General features: G+C 46.0%; 1 protein-coding gene and 1 long non-coding RNA gene across 4 annotated transcripts; one reads left to right on the forward strand and one right to left on the reverse strand.

The window, feature by feature from the left end:
• Positions 1-235: 235 nt before the first annotated feature.
• On the forward strand, positions 236-21,509 carry KBTBD11 (kelch repeat and BTB domain containing 11). Of its 3 annotated transcripts, none has more exons than XM_083431641.1 (3): positions 238-998; positions 14,739-15,047; positions 17,511-21,509. In XM_083431641.1, exons 2-3 carry the CDS (start codon positions 15,023-15,025, stop codon positions 19,538-19,540), a joined length of 2,055 nt encoding a protein of 684 aa, XP_083287767.1. In that variant the 5' UTR covers positions 238-998; positions 14,739-15,022; the 3' UTR covers positions 19,541-21,509. The 3 variants fall into 3 exon arrangements, with proteins under 3 accessions (XP_083287766.1, XP_083287767.1, XP_083287768.1); XM_083431642.1 differs by having other exon boundaries at positions 14,739-14,873; XM_083431640.1 differs by having other exon boundaries at positions 236-998; positions 14,739-21,509.
• LOC310673510 lies at positions 12,835-18,155 on the reverse strand. The gene is made up of 2 exons (XR_014509089.1): positions 14,628-18,155; positions 12,835-14,401 (listed from the first exon to the last, which is right to left on the reverse strand). It is a non-coding gene; the product is annotated as an uncharacterized lncRNA (long non-coding RNA).
• Positions 21,510-21,727: the final 218 nt, after the last annotated feature.

A 21,727-nucleotide genomic window follows, 5' to 3' on the forward strand; every position in this document is an offset into this window, starting at 1 on the left:
ACAGGTTTAAAGCCAAAGAGCTTCGGATTGTGTCACTGTGTGACAAGTAGCTGCTATTTTGCAGCGTGGGCAGCAACAAGTTTGCAATATTTGCTTTTCTCAAGTACTAAAGCAAAAAGGGTGTGGGCGAGGAGGCCAGTTTTACCCGAGGCTGATTTCTTCCTTTCTTTTTTTAAAGCTACTGAACAAATATTTAAGGGTGCACCCAGTTCTATGTAGATTTACACGGGCGTAAGCCCCACTGAGCCCTGTGGCACTTTCTCAGCAAACCCAGAGGAATGTTTAACAGGGCGACGGCGGGCGGGGATAAACAAAGGGTCATCCGCCCGGCGCGCAACGTTACGTGACCCAGACCAGGACCGCGCATGGCGAGGCTCCGGCGCCCTTGGCAGGCTGCTTTGCGTGCGCGCCGCGGAGACGAGCGCGGTAAAGAGAAACGGCCTCAAAACAAAGGGATTCTTCCTCCAACCCTTGGTGCAGGATCCCAGCCTCCGACCTGCAACGCGCCAGCCAAGGAGCCTGCAGAACGCCGCGCGGGTTGCAGACCCTAGCGCGGGAGTGCGCGCTCCGCCTGCCCAAACTCCGCCTGCCCGCGGTGCGCGGAGACGACGGCGCGATGCGGCTCCTCGCCACGCGGGAAGCAGCGAGGACACTCCCCTTTCCCGGCGCCCAGAAGTGGCGGAGGTAGTGGCGGTGACGACGACGACGACCACTAGGGAGCCTTGCCCGTTTAAATCCCCCAAGCGGCTCAGTCTGAACGAGGGATGTTTCCCGCAGTAGCGGCGCTGCACTGCAAGGCTCGGCCAGACGTGTTCCTGGCTGCGCTGGAGTGAAGAAGGCGCGATTTGGCGGCGCTTGGCACCGACCGAGGCTTCCTTCTTGTGCTCTAGGGGAGGTGGCGCCGAGGATAAAGGTTGGAACGGACCGAGATTTGTCCTCGCTCCTGCGAGGGAAATCTGCTTTGGAGAAGCCTGCCTGCCTGCCTAGCCCAAGCTGAGGTTAGTGGCTTTGGAGCCCTTCGTTCCCGCTGCTCTTTCTCCTGCGGTTCTTTGGCGTGCGTAATTGCGAGCGGCCTGTGCACTCCTACAGCTATGCGCAGCGTTTCCCTTCTCCCTTTCCGCCGCCCCCCTTTTTTTGCACTAGGCATGGATTTTGCGCTGGTTGCTTGCGGAGTGGGAAACGGGGGAACATGAACGTCCCTCTCGAAGGCCGGCGGCGAGGTCTGCAACGAAACAGACGCAGCAGCATTCATGATGAACTTAATGTTCATCGCGGTTTTTGGAAACATGCCTGTTATTACGCACTTTGCGCGAAAGATCTCGCCTCGCGGGTGGGTGGCGTGGAGAGAGATGCAGGAAAGGCGCGCGCGCGCGCGCTTGACATTTCCTGGCTCCCTCCGGAGGAATTGCTTCTCCGGTGTCTCCTCGCACATAATGCAACAGTTAATTCAGCAGCGGGGTTGTTACGTGTTTAGAAGGGGGTGGGGAACGGGAGAGAAAGAGATGCAGCCAGGACAACAAGCGGAATGTGTGTGGCAATGGAGATGTGGAATTATGTCAGTTCTCATCATGCTCCCCCATCCCCGCCCGCTTTCCCACAATCCCGATTAATCCACTTCGCTGCTTAGCCTGTACAGTGAGACACCGCGGCTGCACTGAGCATGCTCTCCGTCATATGCACAGGCATATTATCTTGTCCTCTCTCCTGAGCTTAAACCCAGGGTGGGTTTAACTTCATATCTGCAGGTCCCATCCATCCCCAATATTTCTGCTTTTTTTCTTAGAGGCCTGTTGGAATACTCAGGGATTTGTCAGCATTGTTCCAAAGCTGAGATCTTCAGCTGCTGGGTGGGCATTTGCAAGAGAGAAGACTGATTCATATTAAAGTCCTTTCCTTCTGACTTAGAATGTACAAAGCAACCCAGTGCATATTTCACCATAACTAAGACCAGTGGGACTTATTCTTTAGCAAGTGTGTGCAGGATTGCAACCTTACAAAAGGAAACACTTTTATTCCCCACCCTCCACTCCCCAAGTTTGTACTAAACATGGTGCTGTAGCCAACTAAATCATGCTCAGAATCACCCATTCAAATCAGGTCCATGATTTCAGTGGGTCTGCTCTGCGTTTGATTTAGTTGGCTTCAGCTCATGCTCTCCTTGCTCCTTATACATTACACTTACATGGTTCTGCTTCTTTTTCTTTCAACTCGAAATTCCTCCTCAAAAATGCATTTGCCTGGTTAGTCTTACTGTGGTCCAACCCCCTGCAATGCAGGAATCTTTTGCTCAATGTCCCACGACTCAGAGGAGTCTCATGTTGTACTGACAGGAAGCCTAACAGTGCATAATCCTTTGCATCTCTATTCTGAAGCAAGCCCCAATAATTCAATGGAATTTCCACCCAGGGAAGCAGGTAGGATTGTAGCCTACATACATATGACTTTATCTGCGCCTCTCCTGTTACTTTCCTTTCCCCCTGCTGTATGTTCCGAGGGGCAGAGACCTATAAATTGGTGCTAGATCTATGGTCAGAAACTAAATACATCAACATCTTTAGAATTTTTATTCCTGGAGAATAAAACATACAAGTATAAGAACTATTTCGAGATCTTAATGTAGTAATCAATAATATAATTTCTTAATGCTCTGTATAATTCCCAGTGATTCATTGGGCAGTATAAACCAGTACTATCTGAATGACGAAGTGCCAACTTCATTCAAGGAAGATGGGGCGTATTGATTGATATGTTGCAAATAAACAATGCCATCCAATCAAACCCTTTTTACACTGCAGCCAGGAGGAAGTCCTATTGAGTTAAAAGTGCCCTGTGTTGACTGAATTGGACCCATAAATGTTTAGTATCAGTTCCGCCATGTTCCTACATTCTAGGGCCTACCTCTTCCTAAGTGGAACTGATTACTGAGCAATACAAACCAGCAACAGTACCCATGTGCAGGAGAGCAAACGTGTTGCTTACTTGAAAACTCCTCAGATTCAAGCGCTCCCTGACTATGCAAAGCTTTGCCATGTCTGGGAGATGTATTCCTAGGAGCAGAGAAGGCTGCCTTGTAGCAAGTCAGCGGCTTGCAGGGGTTTCAGACAGGAGACACTTTCAGCTCTAGATGAAGATGCTGGGGATTGAATTTGGGACTATATCAGCATGCAAGGCAGTTGCTACCACCCACCCTCACCCCCATAAAGATTCTACCTTAGCTTTCTTCCTGACATGGCAGCTTTGCATGCCGTGAGAACTTGAAATGTCTTTCAAGTAGTGGCACCGGTAGAGTTCTTTGGTACTGTTGTATCATAGGCAGCTTGGAATGTCTGGTTTGCTTTCAGATTCATTGCCTGTGTGCAGAATGGCTGTGTGTGTGTCTATATATAAAGGCACACAAACTCAGCACAGTACAGTATATGATCTCACCCTTCTTCTTCTTCTTCTTCTTCTTCTTCTTCTTCTTCTTCTTCTTCTTCTTCCTCTTCTTCCTCTTCTTCCTCTTCTTCCTCTTCTTCCTCCTCCTCTTCGGCGATCACTTGTAGCTGAGTAAGATTGTCTTCCATGGAGCATGGTCTTAACAGTGAGTCCATGATTGTGGAGGCCAATTCTGGATCCACACGTCCTTCCACAGTGGAGACATAGGTTTCTGGGTGGGAGTTTATCACAGTGAGGATTTGCCAAACATGCCTTCCTCGTAGCACATTTTCCCCTATTGTCCTGAGTTCGAGTGTCTTCAAAGCCCATGACACCTTTGGTAAAGGCTGTTCTCTAACTGGAGCACTCGCATGCCAGTGTTTCACAGTTGTCGGTGTTTATACTACATTTTTTAAAGATTTCTATTGAGAGAGTCTTTAAACCTCTTTTGTTGACCACCAGCATTACACTTTCCATTTTTAAGTTCAGAATCGAGTAGCTGCTTTGGCAGACAATAATCAGGCATCCGAACAACATGACCAGTCCAACAAAGTTGATGTTGAAGAATCATTGCTTCAATACTGGTGATCTTTGCTTCTTCCAGTACACTGGCATTCGTTCCCCAGTCTTCCCAAGTGATGTACAAAAATTTTCAGAGACACCATTGATGGACTCTTTCGAGGAGTTGGAGATGGCATTTATAAGTGGTCCATGATCTCAGTGTAGTGCATATAAAACTGCAGATTGATTTCCCTTGAGTGTTTTATACTGGGCCTGTGCACCATTCAGCCACACAAAAGGAGGTGGCCTTTTCTGTACTTGTCCATTCAGCTCTCAGGAGACGTGCATGGCTGTATTTTACACACTGTCTTCACCAGGGCTAACCAACGTGGTGCCCTGCGGATGTTGTTGGATTCTGGCTCCCACATCAGCCTCATTCAACATGGCTGGTGGTCCAAGATTATAGGAGTTGTAGTCCAGTGGCAATTGTGGTGCGCCATGTTTACTACCCCCCCCCCCCCCCGGTTTAGATAGTTTCAGCTGCCTTTGAGTGAGTTTACAAGTTATCCAAATCTACTCCTGGGAGTTTATCAACATCATAAGTAATTTAAGTAATTTCCTCTACATAAAGAACCCTGGAAACCTCTAGGTACCTTTTTCTAGCAGGGTTTCCCCTTGCTAACCCCCCCCCCCACTGCAATTATTAGATTCTTTGGCTGAAAGAAATGATAGTTGTGTACAAAATACATTTGAACCAAATGATATTCCTTTTTTAAAAAAAGCTTTGGAAACAGCTGTTTCTGTCTGTACCTAATGAGGGATTTTTTATTATTATTATTATTATTATTATTATTATTATTATTATTATTATTTAAATGAAGCAAGTGCTCCTCTAGTGTGTTATGCAGCTACCCCTTCACGCCATGCGCTGCAGCTTCCCTCCACCCCAGGAGATCCATTTGAAAGGAAAGGTCATAATGCAGCAGGTTGAAGGCTTTCCCTCCTGAGCTTGCAAGTTAAGTGCCCCATTGGGGTGGCTGCTCACATGTTAAGTCCTGCTTTGCATTGTGTGGTTGTGAACCCTGCACTCCTAACAAAGAGCAACAGAGATATTTGACAATACTTTCCCCCTTCATTCCAACAACAGTCAGGAGATAGCCCTAACCTTGTTGATAACTAATGCATTGTGGATCTGGGCTACGTATCTTTCCAGCAGGAAATTCCTTTTCCTACTCTTTCCCTAGAGGATTTCACCTTTTCGTTCTGAGTTAAGCTGTGTGGTTTCTACCCTGCTTCTCCTTCCCATGATAAACCATTTCTCAGGCACTTTCCCCCTTAGTTCTTTATCGATGGAGAAGTGGGAGGTGTTGCCTTATGTCTAGCCTAACACAAAACACCATAAGTCACTGGAGAGGAGGAGTCCTGCTAAATTCACTCCCCCCCCCTTGCCACCTCCACAGCAAAGAAGGGGAAAAAATGCTGGATGAGTGACTGTACCAATGCCTAAACAGGAGACACCATTTCGCCTCAGGGACAGAAGCAGTGAAGTGAATGAACACATTGTGTGGCTGGCTGGCTGGCTGCTGCAACATCTGATGTTATGTTACATTGCATGCACAAAGATGACCTCACAGTGTACAGTATTTCTCCATCTCTGATTATATGAAGCAGGTCCAAGTCACAGGCATTTCATAGCTCTGTAGTAAAGGCCATTATCCACCACATTCTCCATGAAGGCCAAATTATACAGTATTTGGGGCTGTCCTAGGTTTACCTCTGAGCAAAGAATCTAGTGCAAGCAGAGGACATGTGTCCATGGTAACATTCTAATTTAAATAATTCTAAAGATAAGCATTCAGTGAAAGAATCTCATAGTGATCTCAGAAGGTTGCAGATTTTACATCTATATCTATCATCTATCTATCTATCTATCATCTATCTATCTATCTATCTATCTATCTATCTATCATCTATCTATCTATCTATCATCTATCTATATCTATCTATCTATCTATCTATCTATCTATCTATCATCTATCTATCTATCATCTATCTATCAATCTATCTATCTATCTATCATCTATCTATCTATCTATCTATCTATCTATCTCTATCTCTATCTCTATCTATCTCTATCTATCTATCATCTATCTATATCTATCTATCTATCTATCTATCTATCTATCTATCATCTATCTATCTATCTATCTATCTATCTATCTATCTATATCTATCTATCATCTATCTATCTATTAGTATTAAATAACAGCAATTCATTGCTGTTACTCAGCAATACTGCACATTTACTCAGAATGTAGTCCTACTGAGTTAGTGGTCCTTACTCAAGTGTATACAGGATTGCAGCATAAGGCTGCCCTCCTCTTGGGAATAAACCCTATTGAACTCAGTAGGACTTAGTTCTGGGTGAATGTGCTTAGGGTCACACTGTAACAGAGCACATCAACCCTACTTTGTCCTGTGCTGCTGCGTTAGAGATGGATCCTACAGCCATCATACTGTTTCACAGCTATGAACGCTCTGTTGCAGTTGAAGAATCCATTCGCTTCAACGGAACAGAAAACCAGACATTCCTCTTGTTAGCTCCTTCTGAGCTCTTGAATTATGAACATAATTCTACATGAAATTCTATTTTTAGTATATAATAAGGTGGTGGAAGAAAAGCACTTTATGGTTTATTTAAGAGAATATCTGAAGTAACTTTTCTTTTAGCATGTGACACATGTTTCCTACACGTGCTTCCAGATGAGCGGGGTATAAATAATAGATGATGATGATGATGATGATGATGATCATTATTACTGAAATATTCCAATGCACTGTAAAAATACAATACTTTTCTAGAAAAGGGGTTGGACTGCATCTTGACAAAATTAACTGATTTTAATTATTCACATGTGGAATTTCCACTGGCAAATAGTATTTTGTGGTTGGCATAAGTGTCCCAGCCAAAAGGCCCAATCAGGATGAGGATGTTAATTGCTGGGTGCTGAGCAAACTGCTCTCTAGGTATGGCTGCATAACTATTTGTTATTTTAGTTAGGCACCTCCTCCAGTGTGCAAATTATAGTGTTAAATAGAGTCTCTATTCGTCAAGTCAAATGGAGGCTTCCATTATTCTATTTTTAGACACACACACACACACACACACACACACACACACACGGTCTCCAAGTTAAATGACAAGGGCTGCATTTTCCAGATTGTTTATTCAAGAGGAACCTTCCTTAAAACAGCAGCCTCATGCTGAGCATGTAATTTGACAAGTGATGCCCGGGGCTCTGTCTGTTACATAAACTCTCTTGGAAGTGGGACACAAGTTCAGTGGAGCTCTGCGGGGGTTAGGGAGAAGCCACTTGGCAGCTTGGAAGAGAGGCACATTGCCTGTCCATCAAACCTCTGACCCCCTGCAACCTGTGCAATGCTAGTATAAAGCAAGTAGGGTGGATAACAAGGGGTTGCTTATGTTGGACTGGGTGGAAAGAAATGGCTTGTTTCCCAATCCCACAATCCCCTGCACACTGTTGTGTGCCCGTATCAGGGATGAGGAGCCTGTTGCTCTCCATACATTTGGGGGTCCAGCTCCCATCAGCCAGTTTAGCATAAAGGTCAGGGGTGATATGCTCTATAGTCCAGTATCTTGAGGGCCACAGGTTCTCTATCCCCGGCCCTCAGAGTAAACCATGGCCTCTAAACAAGAAGTTGCCAACAGGGCACCCATGGGCATCCATGTGTCTGCAGATACATTCTATAGCGCACGCAGGGTTCTCTTTTACTATAAACCAAAAATTAGGCTTGAAAGAAGCTTTCCATTGTTGCCAATATAATAGGTTGTGATGTTTGTGTGTGTGAAGCTCACAACAGGTTTTTGGTTTTTATTATTTGCAAATGTGCCCAAGCCCCAGAAGTGGGCAACAAACTGTTACAGCTCAACAAGTGCTGCTCCTAGACCAGGGGTGTTGTTGGACTACAACTCCCATCAATCTCAGGCAACATGGCCGGTGGTTGGAGATTATGGGAGTTGTAGTCTAATAAATATTTGGAAGGCTGAAAGTTCCCATCCTAGACAGTGCTTGTTGAAGGCTAATAATGCCTTAGGCTCCTTCAGTCCCTGCTATCCTTTTCTTTGGAGGAAATCCTCATGGAACAGGCTGCTGCTTTCTGTTCAGCCTGGAGTTGCATAGACCTGGGCAGAGTGATATCACTGTCTATGGAGCACAATGTGCTGTGATGCATGGTGACCTGTTTGCTATATGAATGGGCAGTGGAGCAGTTTGGTCTGCATCGCCATGAAGGTAGCATGGATAGGGATCCACAGGAATGTGTGAATGTGTGTCAAAGGGATGGAGAATTCTCTGCCTCTTTGTGACTCCCCCCAGCCCTTGTATCTCAAATGAATATGGATGTCCACATAGTCATTTCATATCAAGCTTCCAGATGGCGTGGTTACTCTTATACTCATTTCTGCTGCCATTGGTTCTTATAATGTGGTGAACAGGAGGGCACAGATTATGAGAATGAATTTAACTCATGTCCTTGCTGAAGTCATCCCTCCAAACTGGAACTGACATTTGATCATCAGTTTTGCAGAACTGAAGGGACACGGGTGGCGCTGTGGGTTAAACCACTGAGCCTAGGACTTGCTGATCAGAAGGTCGCGGTTCGAATCCCGGTGATGGGGTGAGCTCCCGTTGCTCGGTCCCTGCTCCTGCCAACCTAGCAGTTCAAAAGCACGTCAAAGTGCAAGTAGATAAATAGGTACCGCTCCAGCTGGAAGGTAAACAGTGTTTCCATGCGCTGCTCTGGTTCACCAGAAGCGTCTTAGTCATGCTGGCCACATGACCCGGAAGCTGTACGCCGGCTCCCTTGGCCAATAAAGTGAGATGAGCGCCGCAACCCCTGAGTCAGTCACGACTGGACCTAATGGTCAGGGGTCCCTTTACCTTTGCAGAACTGATAAGTACTAACAAGGTTTCACTGAAAAGTCCAGCATCTACTATGGCCCAGCTGGGTCAGAGAGTGGCTAGTAGTCATCATTGCCTCACTGAGCTTCTCGAGGAGAAAGGATGGGTTATGAATAAATAAATAAATGACTTCCTCTAGTTTGATGCAAAAAATTAGAATTTATTCAGGGAAATCTCCACAATCCTGGCTGAGGGCATCTATCTATCTATTCATTCTACCTCTAACCTGAATACATTGACCAACCATGACAAATACCCCAAATCCCTATTTTTGGCTATTTAGTTCCTCCCTGGGAACAAAAGAAATGGACATTACTACTGACTGCATTCCTCAGCAGATGGGCTGTTCAGTACAGTTTTTGCAGACAAGTATATTTTAAACCATTGCTTTGAATTCTCTTTCTGATTGCCATGACACCCCCAACAGCCAAGGACAGCCTTTCTCTGATAATCCATGATAAATTTGTTTGCTTTTTTTGGCCCAGTACCTGGCTAGAGTTGTGCCAAGATTACACCGTGTTAAGTCACTCACCGTTAATCCACAAGATTTCTGGGTCTGTTTCTTGCAGACCTGACCTTTCTATGGAAAGTGATGCAGGAATAAAACTGCTAGCACATTTGTAATGCTAAGCAGGGTCCTCTATGGTTTCAAATTGGATGGCAGACTGCTTGTTGAGATTCCTGTATTGCAGGGGTTGGACCAGATGAGTCTCCGGGGTCCCTTCCAAGTATACAATTCTATGATGCTAAACAACAACAAAGAAAATAAAATTAACAAGGTAAATTTGGGCAGTCATAAAGGAGAAAGGGAGAATTGAAAGGGAGACTCTTGGCTCTGCCTTCATTTTTCAAAATCCTTGAATTATTATTAAGGTCAGCTGATAAAATCTCCTGATCTGCACTGTTGATAGAACATAATAAAAATTCTGCCTGCTCATCTTGGCTAGGTTTTGTAGTCAGTGCTGAGCTGTTTAGTGGATAAGGTTTCGCACTGTGAAATCCTGCTGCATCATGCTAGAGCAATTGACTGCTAAGTTAAAGGATACTGAAGCATCTTCAGTGGTGGTTAGCTGACTGGAAAATGCCAGTGTTCAAACAGCACCTTTATTATGACCAGTTCCAAGATGCAGGGTTCAGGGAGAGGGAGGCAATGTATGTTTCTGTTCAGCACACTAGAAGCAAACATTTGGACAGAGTGTGGGCTGGATGCATGGGCTCTCTGAGGCTCACCAACACCTTTGAACACCTCCCCTGGTGCTTGTGTAGCCTCTGATCACCCCTCTGTCCCCTTTGTCACGAGGTGGCGAGGGCTGTTTACCTTGTCCGCCCTTGAAACACATAGAGATGAAGCAGCTGAAGTTGGAAGAGTGGTGCTTTTTCTCACTTCCTCTTTCAGCTCTGGGTGTTTTCCAAGGTTTGGGTTGGTACCTGAGCAGCTGAACAGAAAGCTGAGTGACCAAGAGGGTAGAGAGGAAAGTAGGGAGGGTAGGAGCAGAAGGGAGAGAGGGGGAAATGACGCAGCCAGTGAGGAGAACAGTGAGGTGCCACAGGAGTCACAAGAGAAAGAAAAAGAAAATGGAGAGAGAAGGGTTTTTCCCCTCCTAAGTCCTTCTACGCATCTAAAGATGCTCCCATCACCACCATCCAAAGATGCACCCAAGTCTGAATCGTGGAGACTTCTTTATTTCTATGCAATTTAGCTGTTTTAAATCACCTGAGGAGACTTTTTGGTTAGAGGAGGCTCCCTACATCAAACTGTTGCCCTCAAACTAATGGAAGGGATGGAACTAATGTAAATGGGATGGAAGTGATGTGCTGCGCAGGGCTGGGCTGGGCAGCCCTCTCCCTCATGTGAATGTTTGTGCAAAAGTAATTTGAATGCCTGCTTAAGGCTGAAGTGCTGTTAAACTCATGCTTGAAAATGAGAGTTCTCCAGAAGGAAACAAAGACACACAGCTTGACCTGCCTTTTGAGAGAGGTTTGTTCCTTCGTGTTTCCAGAAAGAAGGACCTGATCAGGGGTTGAATTAAATTCTCACCTTACAAAAAATGATAGGCTGGCATTACTTTGTAATAAAATGCCTTGTTAAGATGGCTCAGGGCTCCGGAGGTTTGGGGGCTATGCAGCTTGTTTGTTCTCTGATTGCACACACCCACCCACCCACCCACCCACCCACCGAAATTATTCTATGTGTAGTTATGCATGTGTGGTCCTAATCAGGGAAATGTATTCCTGGGAGCTTAGTTTTTGTTGTCATAGAGATTGTTTGGAGAAATTCATACTTACAAGATGGAATAAATGTACTTTTCTCAAGCACTCTGGGAGTATAATAATACTACCAGTTATGGATAATGAAGAAGTTTAATAAGCACTTTGAGAGTAGATGTAATGACACAATCTCTTTAAGACACATCCTGTAGTTAAGTCAAATTGCTCAAAGTGCAGTTTTGACCACTGCTTTACTTAAGCCAAATAAAAAACCCTTCCTTCCTGAAATTTCCCATGAGGCAGTTTCTCAAAAATGTTTGGTGATGGGGCAGTTTTTAAAAACAAAGCAAAATACAGCTTTTCATTTTCATGTTGACTCAGCTAAAACATCTTTTTCGGGTACGAAACACCCTCAGTTTCATTGGGAGTTCAGCACATGCTTTAACTTGTTCATGTTGACATTAGCAGGACTAAAAATTGTTTCTGTTGGCTCTAAACTTAGTCCTACTTAGAGTAGACCCTTGAATTATTAACATCATTTACTCTAAGCATGACTATGTCTGGATTCAGCCTGAGTCAGTGCCTTTATGCTGTAAAAGGTCTTCTCAATTTTGCTTTATTTGACATTGTTTGTTTTATTCTATGTTTATATGAAGGACAGCTTGCTATATCCAATAATTTTGAAACATTTCTGGAAACGTAGGATCTTAGCAAATATTAGGCTTACAAACCCGTATCCACAGTCTTGTTGATAAGAGCATTTGAGAGCCACTCTTTTGTAAAGTTAAAGGTTTTTAATGGGCCACACAATTGAGACTAGACTTGGAGAATAAACCTTCTGTAAGTCAGCCTGGATAGCTCAGTTCATGACAGCGTGGTGCTGATAATGCCAAGGTTGCAGGTCTAATCAAAGATGGAACAGTTGCATGTTCCTGCATTGGTCCCTTCCAGTTCTTATGTGTCCAGTTTTCATTATGGGACTAAACTATTGGTAGCGCTTCCATAAGCAAAACAGAAAAACCCATTGCTTCATACCTGGATAGCTTTAAATTCCATTTGGGGAGGACCAATAGCTCTGTGGTGGAACACATGCTTCTCACGAAGAAGATCCCATGTCCAATCTCAGACATCTCCAGTTTTAAAAAGGATGAAAGGTAATGGGAGTGACATTTATCAGAGTAGACAGTGAGCCACATGGATAGCTTGATCTGGTATAAGGCAGATTCCTATATAAAAAGTTCCATTAAAACCAAGGAGACACAAACGTCTTATATGAGAGGGTTATACACCTTTTGATTCTAATGAGCTGTGCCTGTCACATTCACATCTAAGTGTGGCTGGGAAATGTGGAAGCTCCATCCAGAGATGTTTGGTGAAAGGGCCGCGCTGTCTTAACAAGAAAAAGCAAAACTGGGGAACATGTGGCGAAGAAATGCATAGGTAGGCAAGTGCTTAGGAAATATGACCTTCCGTATGTATATTAACAACACTTCTCTTGCTCAAAATGCAATCTCAGAAGGCTGCTTATGATTGCCAAGACTTTCTTTGCCAATTTTAAGTCTCTGTTTGCTCGTTGAGGGGGCACAGGTCCAGGATATTGCTAGTGACTCACCGCCAAGACTGTCAGCACAATTCAGGGTTGCTGGAGGTTCCCATGTCCGCTGTCTTCTTACATTTCCATTCATCCCGGACTAAATCAACAGCAGTAACAACAAGAAAAATCTACAAATTCATTAAGTCTTCAGTTATTTAATAAACAAAATGTTTCACAGATGACAGGCTAGGCTCTCCATCTTTAACAGAAATGTACCACAAGCTTTCCCCCACATATGCAGTAAGATTCTGTGGGCACATCATGCAAACTAATCATTAAAGCTGGATTTGATTTGGTTGGTGTGTGCATGCATGTGCATGCTCAGGTTTTGCTCTATATTTAAGAAGCTTTAAGAGTCCTGCATGTACTTGCTTAAGAGGTTTTTTTTCTCATTTTTGCGAAGCTTTGATGAAGAGGACTTTGCAGGATCAGCTTGTTTCGTAAGCACAGCCTAGACTGGAAACTGAGTTTGGAAATTAAAAATGAAAGTGACTTTTTGGAAAGTAAAGCATCTGCCAAACCTGGATCACAAACTTTCCCAGGAAAATGATTTTCTTTCTGGTGAGGAAGGCAAACTGAGTAAATCCTGAAAAATGAACTGTGGATGCAAGAAAAGAAAACAAAACCATGAGACCAAAACCACCTGAAATGAAATTCACTGCTGACAAAAGATAACTGACTTGCATGTTTTACATGTCAAATAAAAATGTGAATGGAAAGCAAAATATAGATAAAATTGGTGAATGTGAGTTACAACCTCTGCTATGAAGTATTCTATAAAAAAAAACAAAAAACTCTGCAAGGTGCCGTGATTTTTGGACAATTGGTTAAAACCATGATAAAGAATATCCTGAACTGCTACTTTAAACTAACCAGATTTATAAGTCAGTTGAATAACTCAGGATCCTTATGGCTCAAATGCTGAAACTTGCTGCTTTTGCAAATACATGCTTGGAATACCATTCGAGGCAAACTATCAATATGCATATTTTAATGCTGGGCTATGATTTTAGATAAGAGATCTGAGTATCCAACTTATCTGTTGGTCTCAGCTCAGCACCAAACCATTATTAATTTTTTTACATCAATATCCTTCCTTTCACTTCTCAGGGGACCTTTCCTCCCATTGCATAAATGGGGGAGATTCTGATGGGGGGTGGGATACAGGGTTATCTCCCCTCTCCTGCCACGCCACAAGCGCAGTACAACTTGGGGTCCAGCCATGTCAGCTTCTTCTTTTTAACAGCTATGCAAGGGCAAATGATGTGAAAAATGCCATGTCTAGTTTGACCCTTAATTTTATAAAATCAGTCAGTCTCCTCCAGGGAAAGTGAGCAGAGGATCACAGTGTTATTATGTGATATTTCAAAGAACGGCTGTGTTTAGGTTTACAGGTTTGAATGCAGTATTCATCTTGGTCCCATTGCATGGGCTGGTTGCATCTTTTGATGTGGGTGGAAATGTAAACTTCACATCCATGCCTGCTGGATTAATTGCCCAGTAGATGTGTTTCACCAAATATGTAGGATGGAACACTCCTAATTAGCGGATAGGAGCATTATAATCTTCTATTCCAGTAAGTAGTAGGCAAACTCTAAAACAAACAGCAGTTTTGGGTCCTATACTGTATTAGAGGAACACCTAGAAAAAGAAAGTTGGTTTAGCTTATGAGATACAGAATCCACTATTAAAGGAAACTAAACTACAGTACAGTGGTGCCTCGGGTTAAGTACTTAATTCGTTCTGGAGGTCCGTTCTTAACCTGACACTGTTCTTAACCTGAAGCACTTTAGCTAATGGGGCCTCCTGCTGCCGCCGCGCCGCCGGAGCACAATTTCTGTTCTCATCCTGAAGCAAAGTTCTTAACCCGAGGTACTATTTCTGGGTTAGCAGAGACTGTAACCTGAAGCGTATGTAACCTGAGGTACCACTGTAATGATATAAAAGTTTACTTTGGGGAAATCAATTCAGACAAAATACATGTGGAATTGTTTCGTTTTAAAAACTGAACGATAACCAAAACTGTTTTTATCATATAGGTGGACGGAAGATGCACAGTGAATCGGTGAGAAATGGAATACCTTTTTGACGCTGACTGAAGGAAATTCCCGTGCCAGTTTGCTGACCCAAGGGGGAGATTGATGCAGAATCTCCCCCTAAAATGTTCTGAAAATGTACAGTATTGCCATTAATTTATTCCACTGAAATAACTGCAGAAATATATTCTGGAATGACGATATTCAATGCTCACTGATAGTCAATAATTATTATTATTACTATAATAAAGGACCACATTCTCAAGTCCATTGAAGGAGCACTGAGGATGCCATCGATCACAAGAGCTTCAGGTAGCAGAACCATCCATTAACTTCTTCTTATAAGTTTCAGCTATCAACCAATTAGCAAATATTAACTGATCAATAGTTCCAACTAAACATTTGTATCACCAGCTTTTCCCATTGCATTACTGCAGTGTCTGTAAAAGCTGCACTCTGCAGAATTATCCTTCCTTTGCATATGTGTGTGTGTGTGTGTGAGAGAGAAAAGGATCCTGCACCATTGCACGGGGAAGTCAGAGTCCCTTGATTCTTAATCACAAGTAGATGATTTAATCAGTTAGCCACTTAGTTGACCTGTTGGATCCACTAGCCTTAGATAGCATTATTCTGCCTTTATAGACCCGTCTTTCCATAGGCTTATACTATGGGCAAACCACAATTTAAGTAGGAGACTGATAACCCAGTGCTTAAATCAGTTCCTGCTTAAAGGCTGTGCAGTCTTGCCATCAGAGATAGACTTTAGAAGTCCAACTCTGCTTGATGTAGGGTCTGCTTGATGCAGCAGAGCAACTTCAGCATCACTGATGGATGTCTGCCCACTCTTGCATCACCTTTGAAAAATACTCAAGGTCAGACTGTTGTGAATTGGTGCCCAACAATATGTGTGGTGCCATAGGTTCCTCTGAATGTCTTGCTCTCTTTCTATTCACAACTGATGCACATACAGCAGTATCGAGAGGATAGTAGCGGCTGATCATATACAGCACTACAATGTCAACATTTATTTTATTTATTCATTTGCTGCATTTATATCCCACCTTTTTTGCTCCATGGAGCCTGGTGGCTTCCATAGTTCTCCCACTCCTCATTTAATCCCCCCAACAATCCTGGGAGGTAGATTAGGTTGAGAGGCAGTTGCTGGTCCAAGGCCACCGAGTGAGCTTCATGGATGAGTGGGGATTTGAACCCTAGTCTCCCAGGTCCTAGTCCTCTAGCCACTACATCACCACTGGTTCCTGTTTGGTGTTGTTTGCTACTGGTCCATCCTTCAAAAAGCAGGGCCACATACAAGAGTGATTGGAAGATGGTGCAGTCTTAGGTGGGCTGAATTTTAGTTGCATAATAGCTTTGCTGGGCACTCAAGCTACCAGTTCTTTTCCAAACTGCAAATCGTATAGTCAAATCTCCCCCCACACAGATTGGAGTCTTAGTTATGCATCAAAGCATTTAAACAGGTACTACTGTTTCAGTGTGTGACCAAACTCATTCCACAGGCTCTGAACTGAACTTTGTGCTCTACTGATATTGTATGAATTGGCTGCTGGACTCACTGCTTTCCTGCTTAAGTCTGCAGTTTTCTCGGTGCAATTGAGGCTGCAAAATAATGTGTGCTTATATAGAAGCCGGATCCCATCAAAAAACTCATGGAACTTACTTCTCAGTAAGAACAGATAGGATCTGGCGAAGAAGCTATCTCACCGCAAACCAATGCACCTTTAGTTGGAAGTAAATGCTGGTGAACTCAGGCTACTTCTGAGTAGGCCCATGACCACCAAATTATTACTGTACTTTTGTGCAGAAATAGCCCTTAGAAATGTTAAAGGTAGGATGGTGTAGATTTTTTTAACCAGAGCATCAATTGACAATAGGTATACTGCTTCCATTTCTAAAGCGGCAAGTTTTCAGTTCTCAAGACTATACAGTTCAGTTTGAAAGTAAGGGTGTTAACCTGGTGAAATCTAAAAGCTGGCTCAGAGCATGGAGGAAGAAATCATGTAAACACACAAAGCTCTGCTTAGATTGTATAATCTCCAGAGGTTAAATTTGCCTTGGTGCAGAATGTTAAGTTTGGTTTGACAGGGTGAGAACAAGACTTTGCTAATAGGGTAGACAGACTTACAGAAATATTCAGGGGAAGGGTTGGAAATGAGGAAAGTGGATAACCACTTCCGATCCACTGCAGAACGATGTGATTTACTGAGAATCTTGAGGGTGCCATAAAATGATTTTGGAAGAATGGGTGCTGGGTATCAGGAAATCCCCTGCACAGATCTTCCGGCCCCACCTCCCTAGGACCTGCGATAATTTACTATATTATATGTAGGCTTTGCAATGCCACTCCCTGATATTGTGACCTGATCAAACAACGCGAACAGCGCGAGCTGAACTACATACACCCTTCGGCAGTTCAAAAGTTCAGCGGTGAGCGGCTCTCTAGCTGCCGAGAGAAGCCCGACGGCTGGGAAACTAGTGCGGAAATTGAACAAGCGCCAAGGGGAAGGGAAAAAACCAACAAAAACCCAACCCAAGCTAAGAGCTGAGCAAAAGCGAGCGTCCGCAGTTGCCTCCAGAGCTGCCAGGCAGCACGAGGGGAGGCAGTGGGAGGAAAAGGAGGTGCCTGCGAGGGAGGGCAAGAGAAGCAGGAGACAGAGAAAGAGAGAGGGGGGGTGGCTGGCTGGCTGGCAGGCAGGCAGGCGAGAGCCCTCCGAGGGCCGATGGAGAACTCAGCGCTCTCTTGTGTCCTTCCCCCAGGTGAGAATGGGACTGTCGGCGAGGTCGAGGCGCGCTGCGGGGAGATGGAGATGGCGCAGCCGGCGCAGCTAGCGTCCCCGAGGAAAGCTGCCGGCGGCGAGCAAGCGGCGGCGAGGAGCAGCCCGCCGTCCGCCCCGATGGAGCGGCGCGCTGCGGCAGACGGCGAGGACGGCATCCTCGGCAGCGGCGGAACCAGCGCCGAATCGCCCGCGCCCTGCGGCTTCAGCTCCTCGCTGTGCTTCAGCTCTCCCGGAGACAAAGCCCCGGCGCCCGAGCACGACGCAGCCTCCTCGCCGTCGTCGGCGGGCAGCGGCGGAGGCAGCCGCGTGGTGCAAAGCCAGTGGGAGATCAACAACGCGGCGTCCGAGTCGGAGGAGGAGGAAGGTGGAGGGGAAGGCAGCAGCAGCAGTAGCAGCAGCCAGCCATCGTCGTCGTCGCAGCAGCAGCCGTCGTCCCCTCCGGCTCCCGCGCAGGCCGTCGGCGAAGCGCTCCTTCAGGACCCGTGCGCCTCTCCGCCGGGGGGGACGCAGCCGGAGGAAGAGCCCGACCTGGTGATCGAGGTGTCGGGCCGTCGAATCCGCGCGCACAAGGCGGTGCTGGCGGCCAAGAGCGACTACTTCCGCGCGCGCTCGTCCAGGGACATCCTGCGCGTCAAGGGCGTGAGCTACGCGGCGCTGCGCCTGCTGCTCGACTACGTGTACACGGCGCGCATGGGCGACGTGCGCCACGACAACCTGGCCGAGGTGGTGAGCGGCGCGCGGGTGCTGCAGATGCCGTGCGCCCTGCACTGCGCCGCCGAGGCCATGAGGGCGCAGCTGCGCCTCGACAACTGCCTGCAGCTGCTGGCCCTGGCCAAGAAGCAGCGGCTGGCCGAGCTGCGCGAAGCCGCCTACCGCTTCATGAGCGACCACTACCTGCAGGTGCTGCGCGAGCCCGCCGTCTACGGGCGCCTCAGCGGCGCCGAGAGGGACCTGATCCTGCAGCGCCGCCTCGACGCCGGCAAGCCCTGCCTGCTGGTGGCCGAGGTGAGCGACGCCTTCGAGAGGCTCAACGCCGGGAGCAGGCCGCAGAGCCGAGAGAGCAGCAGGCCGCAGAGCCCCTCCTCCGTGGTGTCCCTGGACGACGGTGGCTACCTGCTCTACAGCTACCACGAGGCGGCCAAGGAGTGGAGGGTGCTGACCCGGCTGCCGGACGAGGCCAACGCCAAGGGGTGCGCCATGTGCGTGCTCTACAACTACCTCTTCCTGGCCGGGGGCATCTCCACAGGGCCGGGGGAGCCCCGCACCAGGCTCTCCGACAAGGTCTTTTGCTACAACCCCTTGACGGACACCTGGAGCCAGGTGAAGCCCATGGGGCAGCCTCGCTCACAGCTGAAGCTGCTGGCCCTCGACGGCTATCTCTACGCGGTGGGCGGCGAGTGTCTCTTCACGGTGGAGAAATACGACCCCCGGGCGGATCGGTGGAGCCCGGTGGCTCCTTTGCCGAAAGGGGCTTTTGCCGTGGCTCACGAAGCCACCACCTGCAACGGGGAGATCTACGTGTCCGGCGGGTCGCTCTTCTACCGCCTGCTCAAGTACGACCCCAAGCGGGATGAGTGGCAGGAGTGCCCGTACAACAGCAGCCGGCGACGCTCTGCCGACATGGTGTCCTACAAGAACTTCATCTACCGCTTCGACGTGAGCAGCAGCCGTGGGGAGCCGGGGCAGGCCGGTGGGGTGGAGGTCTTCCGGTACAATTCAGTGGCCAAGCACTGGAGTCAGTGTGCTTCCTTGTGCCCCGGTGGCAACCCGGTGCAGCCGTTCCGCTGTGCTGCCTTGGGCAGCTCCATCTACTGTGTCAACCGGACTGGAATGCTGTGCTTTGCCCTGTCCCAGAATGGTGAGGTGGAAGCAGATGGTGGACTCAAGGGGAGCTTTGAGCCAGAACTTCTCAAAGCCCCATTTGATACTAAAGGGGTCCTTCTCCCGTTTGTACTTACCCTGCCGGAGAAAGAGAAAACGGGGGAGCCGGAAAGTCCTCTGACATTATGAGAACTGACCTAGCTCTGGGAAGGCCGGCTGGAGTTTATCTCAGTGCTTTGCTCTGATGAATATCGGCAGGACAAGGCCTCTGCCAAGGGAAGGGTCAGAGCAGGTGCATGGTCTCCAGCCTTCATTGGTGGTGGTAGTGATTGGGGCTGCAGTCTAATTTGCAGAGGCGAAAAGTGTGTAATAGCTTCTTGGCACCGAAAGAAACAAACAGAAAGCCACTGTCAGAAGTTTACCAAATTAACATGTGCATGCACCACTATGGATGGAGAATTGGGATGGTGTCCCACCTAAAGTGTTGGCTAGCTGGCTGTAGCCTCTCAGAGCTCACTAGCATAGTTCACATAGGAAACGGCTCACCTCTCAGCACAGATACAAAGCAGTCATTGCAAAGCTGCTAAAATAGATTAATTGTTGTGCAATGCCCGTGCCACTTTCCAGTCTAGAAGTATTTCGGAGATACATATATATAAAATTGAGGAAAGCAGCAGCTTTCAAAGGAATTTCAGCTATGAAATGGTTCTTTTTGTAAATATGCATCTTTGGAAAAGGGGAATCTTTCTTTTTCTTTTGCCTCCCTGACCTCTTGGCTTTCTTTTCTTGGATGCTCGTAGTAATTACCAGAAGAAAAGCTGCTGGCAGTCCCCATTCAGAGAGTATACCTTTTAGGAAGATTAACAGGGGTAAGAAACAATGCTTCTTGTGTTGGAAGCAGTGGACTATAGAGCCAGGTCACAGTATCCTCCCTCCTTTCCCCCTTTTTAACATTTAATGGAGTCTTTATTGAAGACATGGCATTGTACAGCCTTAGGAAGTTGCATCCACAGTGTGTGATTTAACAGAAGCCAGATTTCAAGGTTTTTAAAAAAGTTAAATGTCTCCCATATGTACATAGTGGGAGTAGAAAGCCTCCTATATGTACATTTTGGGTTTAGAGGTTAACCAAAACAAACAAATCAATGCATCAATTCAAATTTGAATTTTGCTTCTTTTTTTTTGTAAAGTTGTGCATATATATATATATATATATGCCACATCATAATTATCAATTTTGGTTTTAACATAACTGCTGGCTTTCAATCATGGTTTTGTATTGTAACTCATTCATTCAAATCTTGGCAAATTGGCATGAACGAACATACCTGTGAATTCTTTGTAGGGGAGATTTCAGTTCGTTTCAGATCACTGCTGTTAAGTGCAAATCAAGTCACTGAAAAGCCAAATGTGGTTTACTTGAAGCTTCTTGCACACAATTGAAATGTTTTGCTTTGATGTCCGGAATCCTTCTGCAAGAAATAGCTCTTCCATTGTTCGCATAAGAAAACGAGAAGTTTGCTTAGACAAGGTGATTTCCATTCTGCCCAGGCAGCACCCTAGGTTGCAAACGAGACTGATTTATTGTAGTTAATAATTCACCTGTCAAGTTCATTTTGTACAGAGAGGCCATATACTTTTGGTTTGTTTGTTTTCATTCTAAATCTTATGCTGAGTAATTGCTTGCCAGGCAGCATGTTCTCAGAAGAATATCAGCCTTCAGGCTTGCAGGCAGCCCCAGCATATTGGCTTCCATGTTATAAGGACTGGCATCAAAACAATTATTTTCAGTCAATTTAAAATTTGGCTAAGCTTTGTGGACTTACACAAGAGGCTTACACTAGCCCAGCGAATGTTTTCCTTCTGTCCTTTGAAGAGCTAACCACTATTGTTGAAAGCCCCTTCAGTTCCGAACACAGTTTGCCCTGATACACGTGGAAGGGGGAGAGGTTGCTTTTGGAGGAAAGCAAACCCCAAGCCTCTCCCCGCTTGGAAAACTATTTTCTTGGCTTTTTGGATCCTAGCCATTGAGTTTTATGGAGCTTATTCCAGCACATGTTCTTGCCAAATAGATGAAGCTCATGCATGCTTATGTGGAAATAAATCCCAATGGAAATTAATCCCAAATTAAAAGTGAATCACTTACTTTTGCAATCTATCTGATTTTTATCCCCTTCTTTCTTCACGAAGCAGCCCACCCTTTTCATCTTCCAACAACACTCAGATAGGTTACACCAGTGGTTTTCAACTATTGTGTCGTGGCACCTTGGGATGCCTTGAATGATGCTTGGGTACCATGGGCAACACTGGCCTCTGTCCCTCTTTCCTTCCCTCCCTCCTCTGATGCCCTCTCATGTCTCTGCCTCTCAAAGGCTT

The sequence above is a fragment of the Podarcis tiliguerta genome, assembly GCF_965153285.1.
Source record: "Podarcis tiliguerta genome assembly, chromosome: 3".
NCBI lineage: Eukaryota > Metazoa > Chordata > Lepidosauria > Squamata > Lacertidae > Podarcis > Podarcis tiliguerta.

Coding starts and splice junctions, on each gene's coding strand:
- KBTBD11 (XM_083431640.1), top strand. CDS start 17,474: ATGGAGAACTCAGCGCTCTCTTGTGTCCTTCCCCCAGGTGAGAATGGG.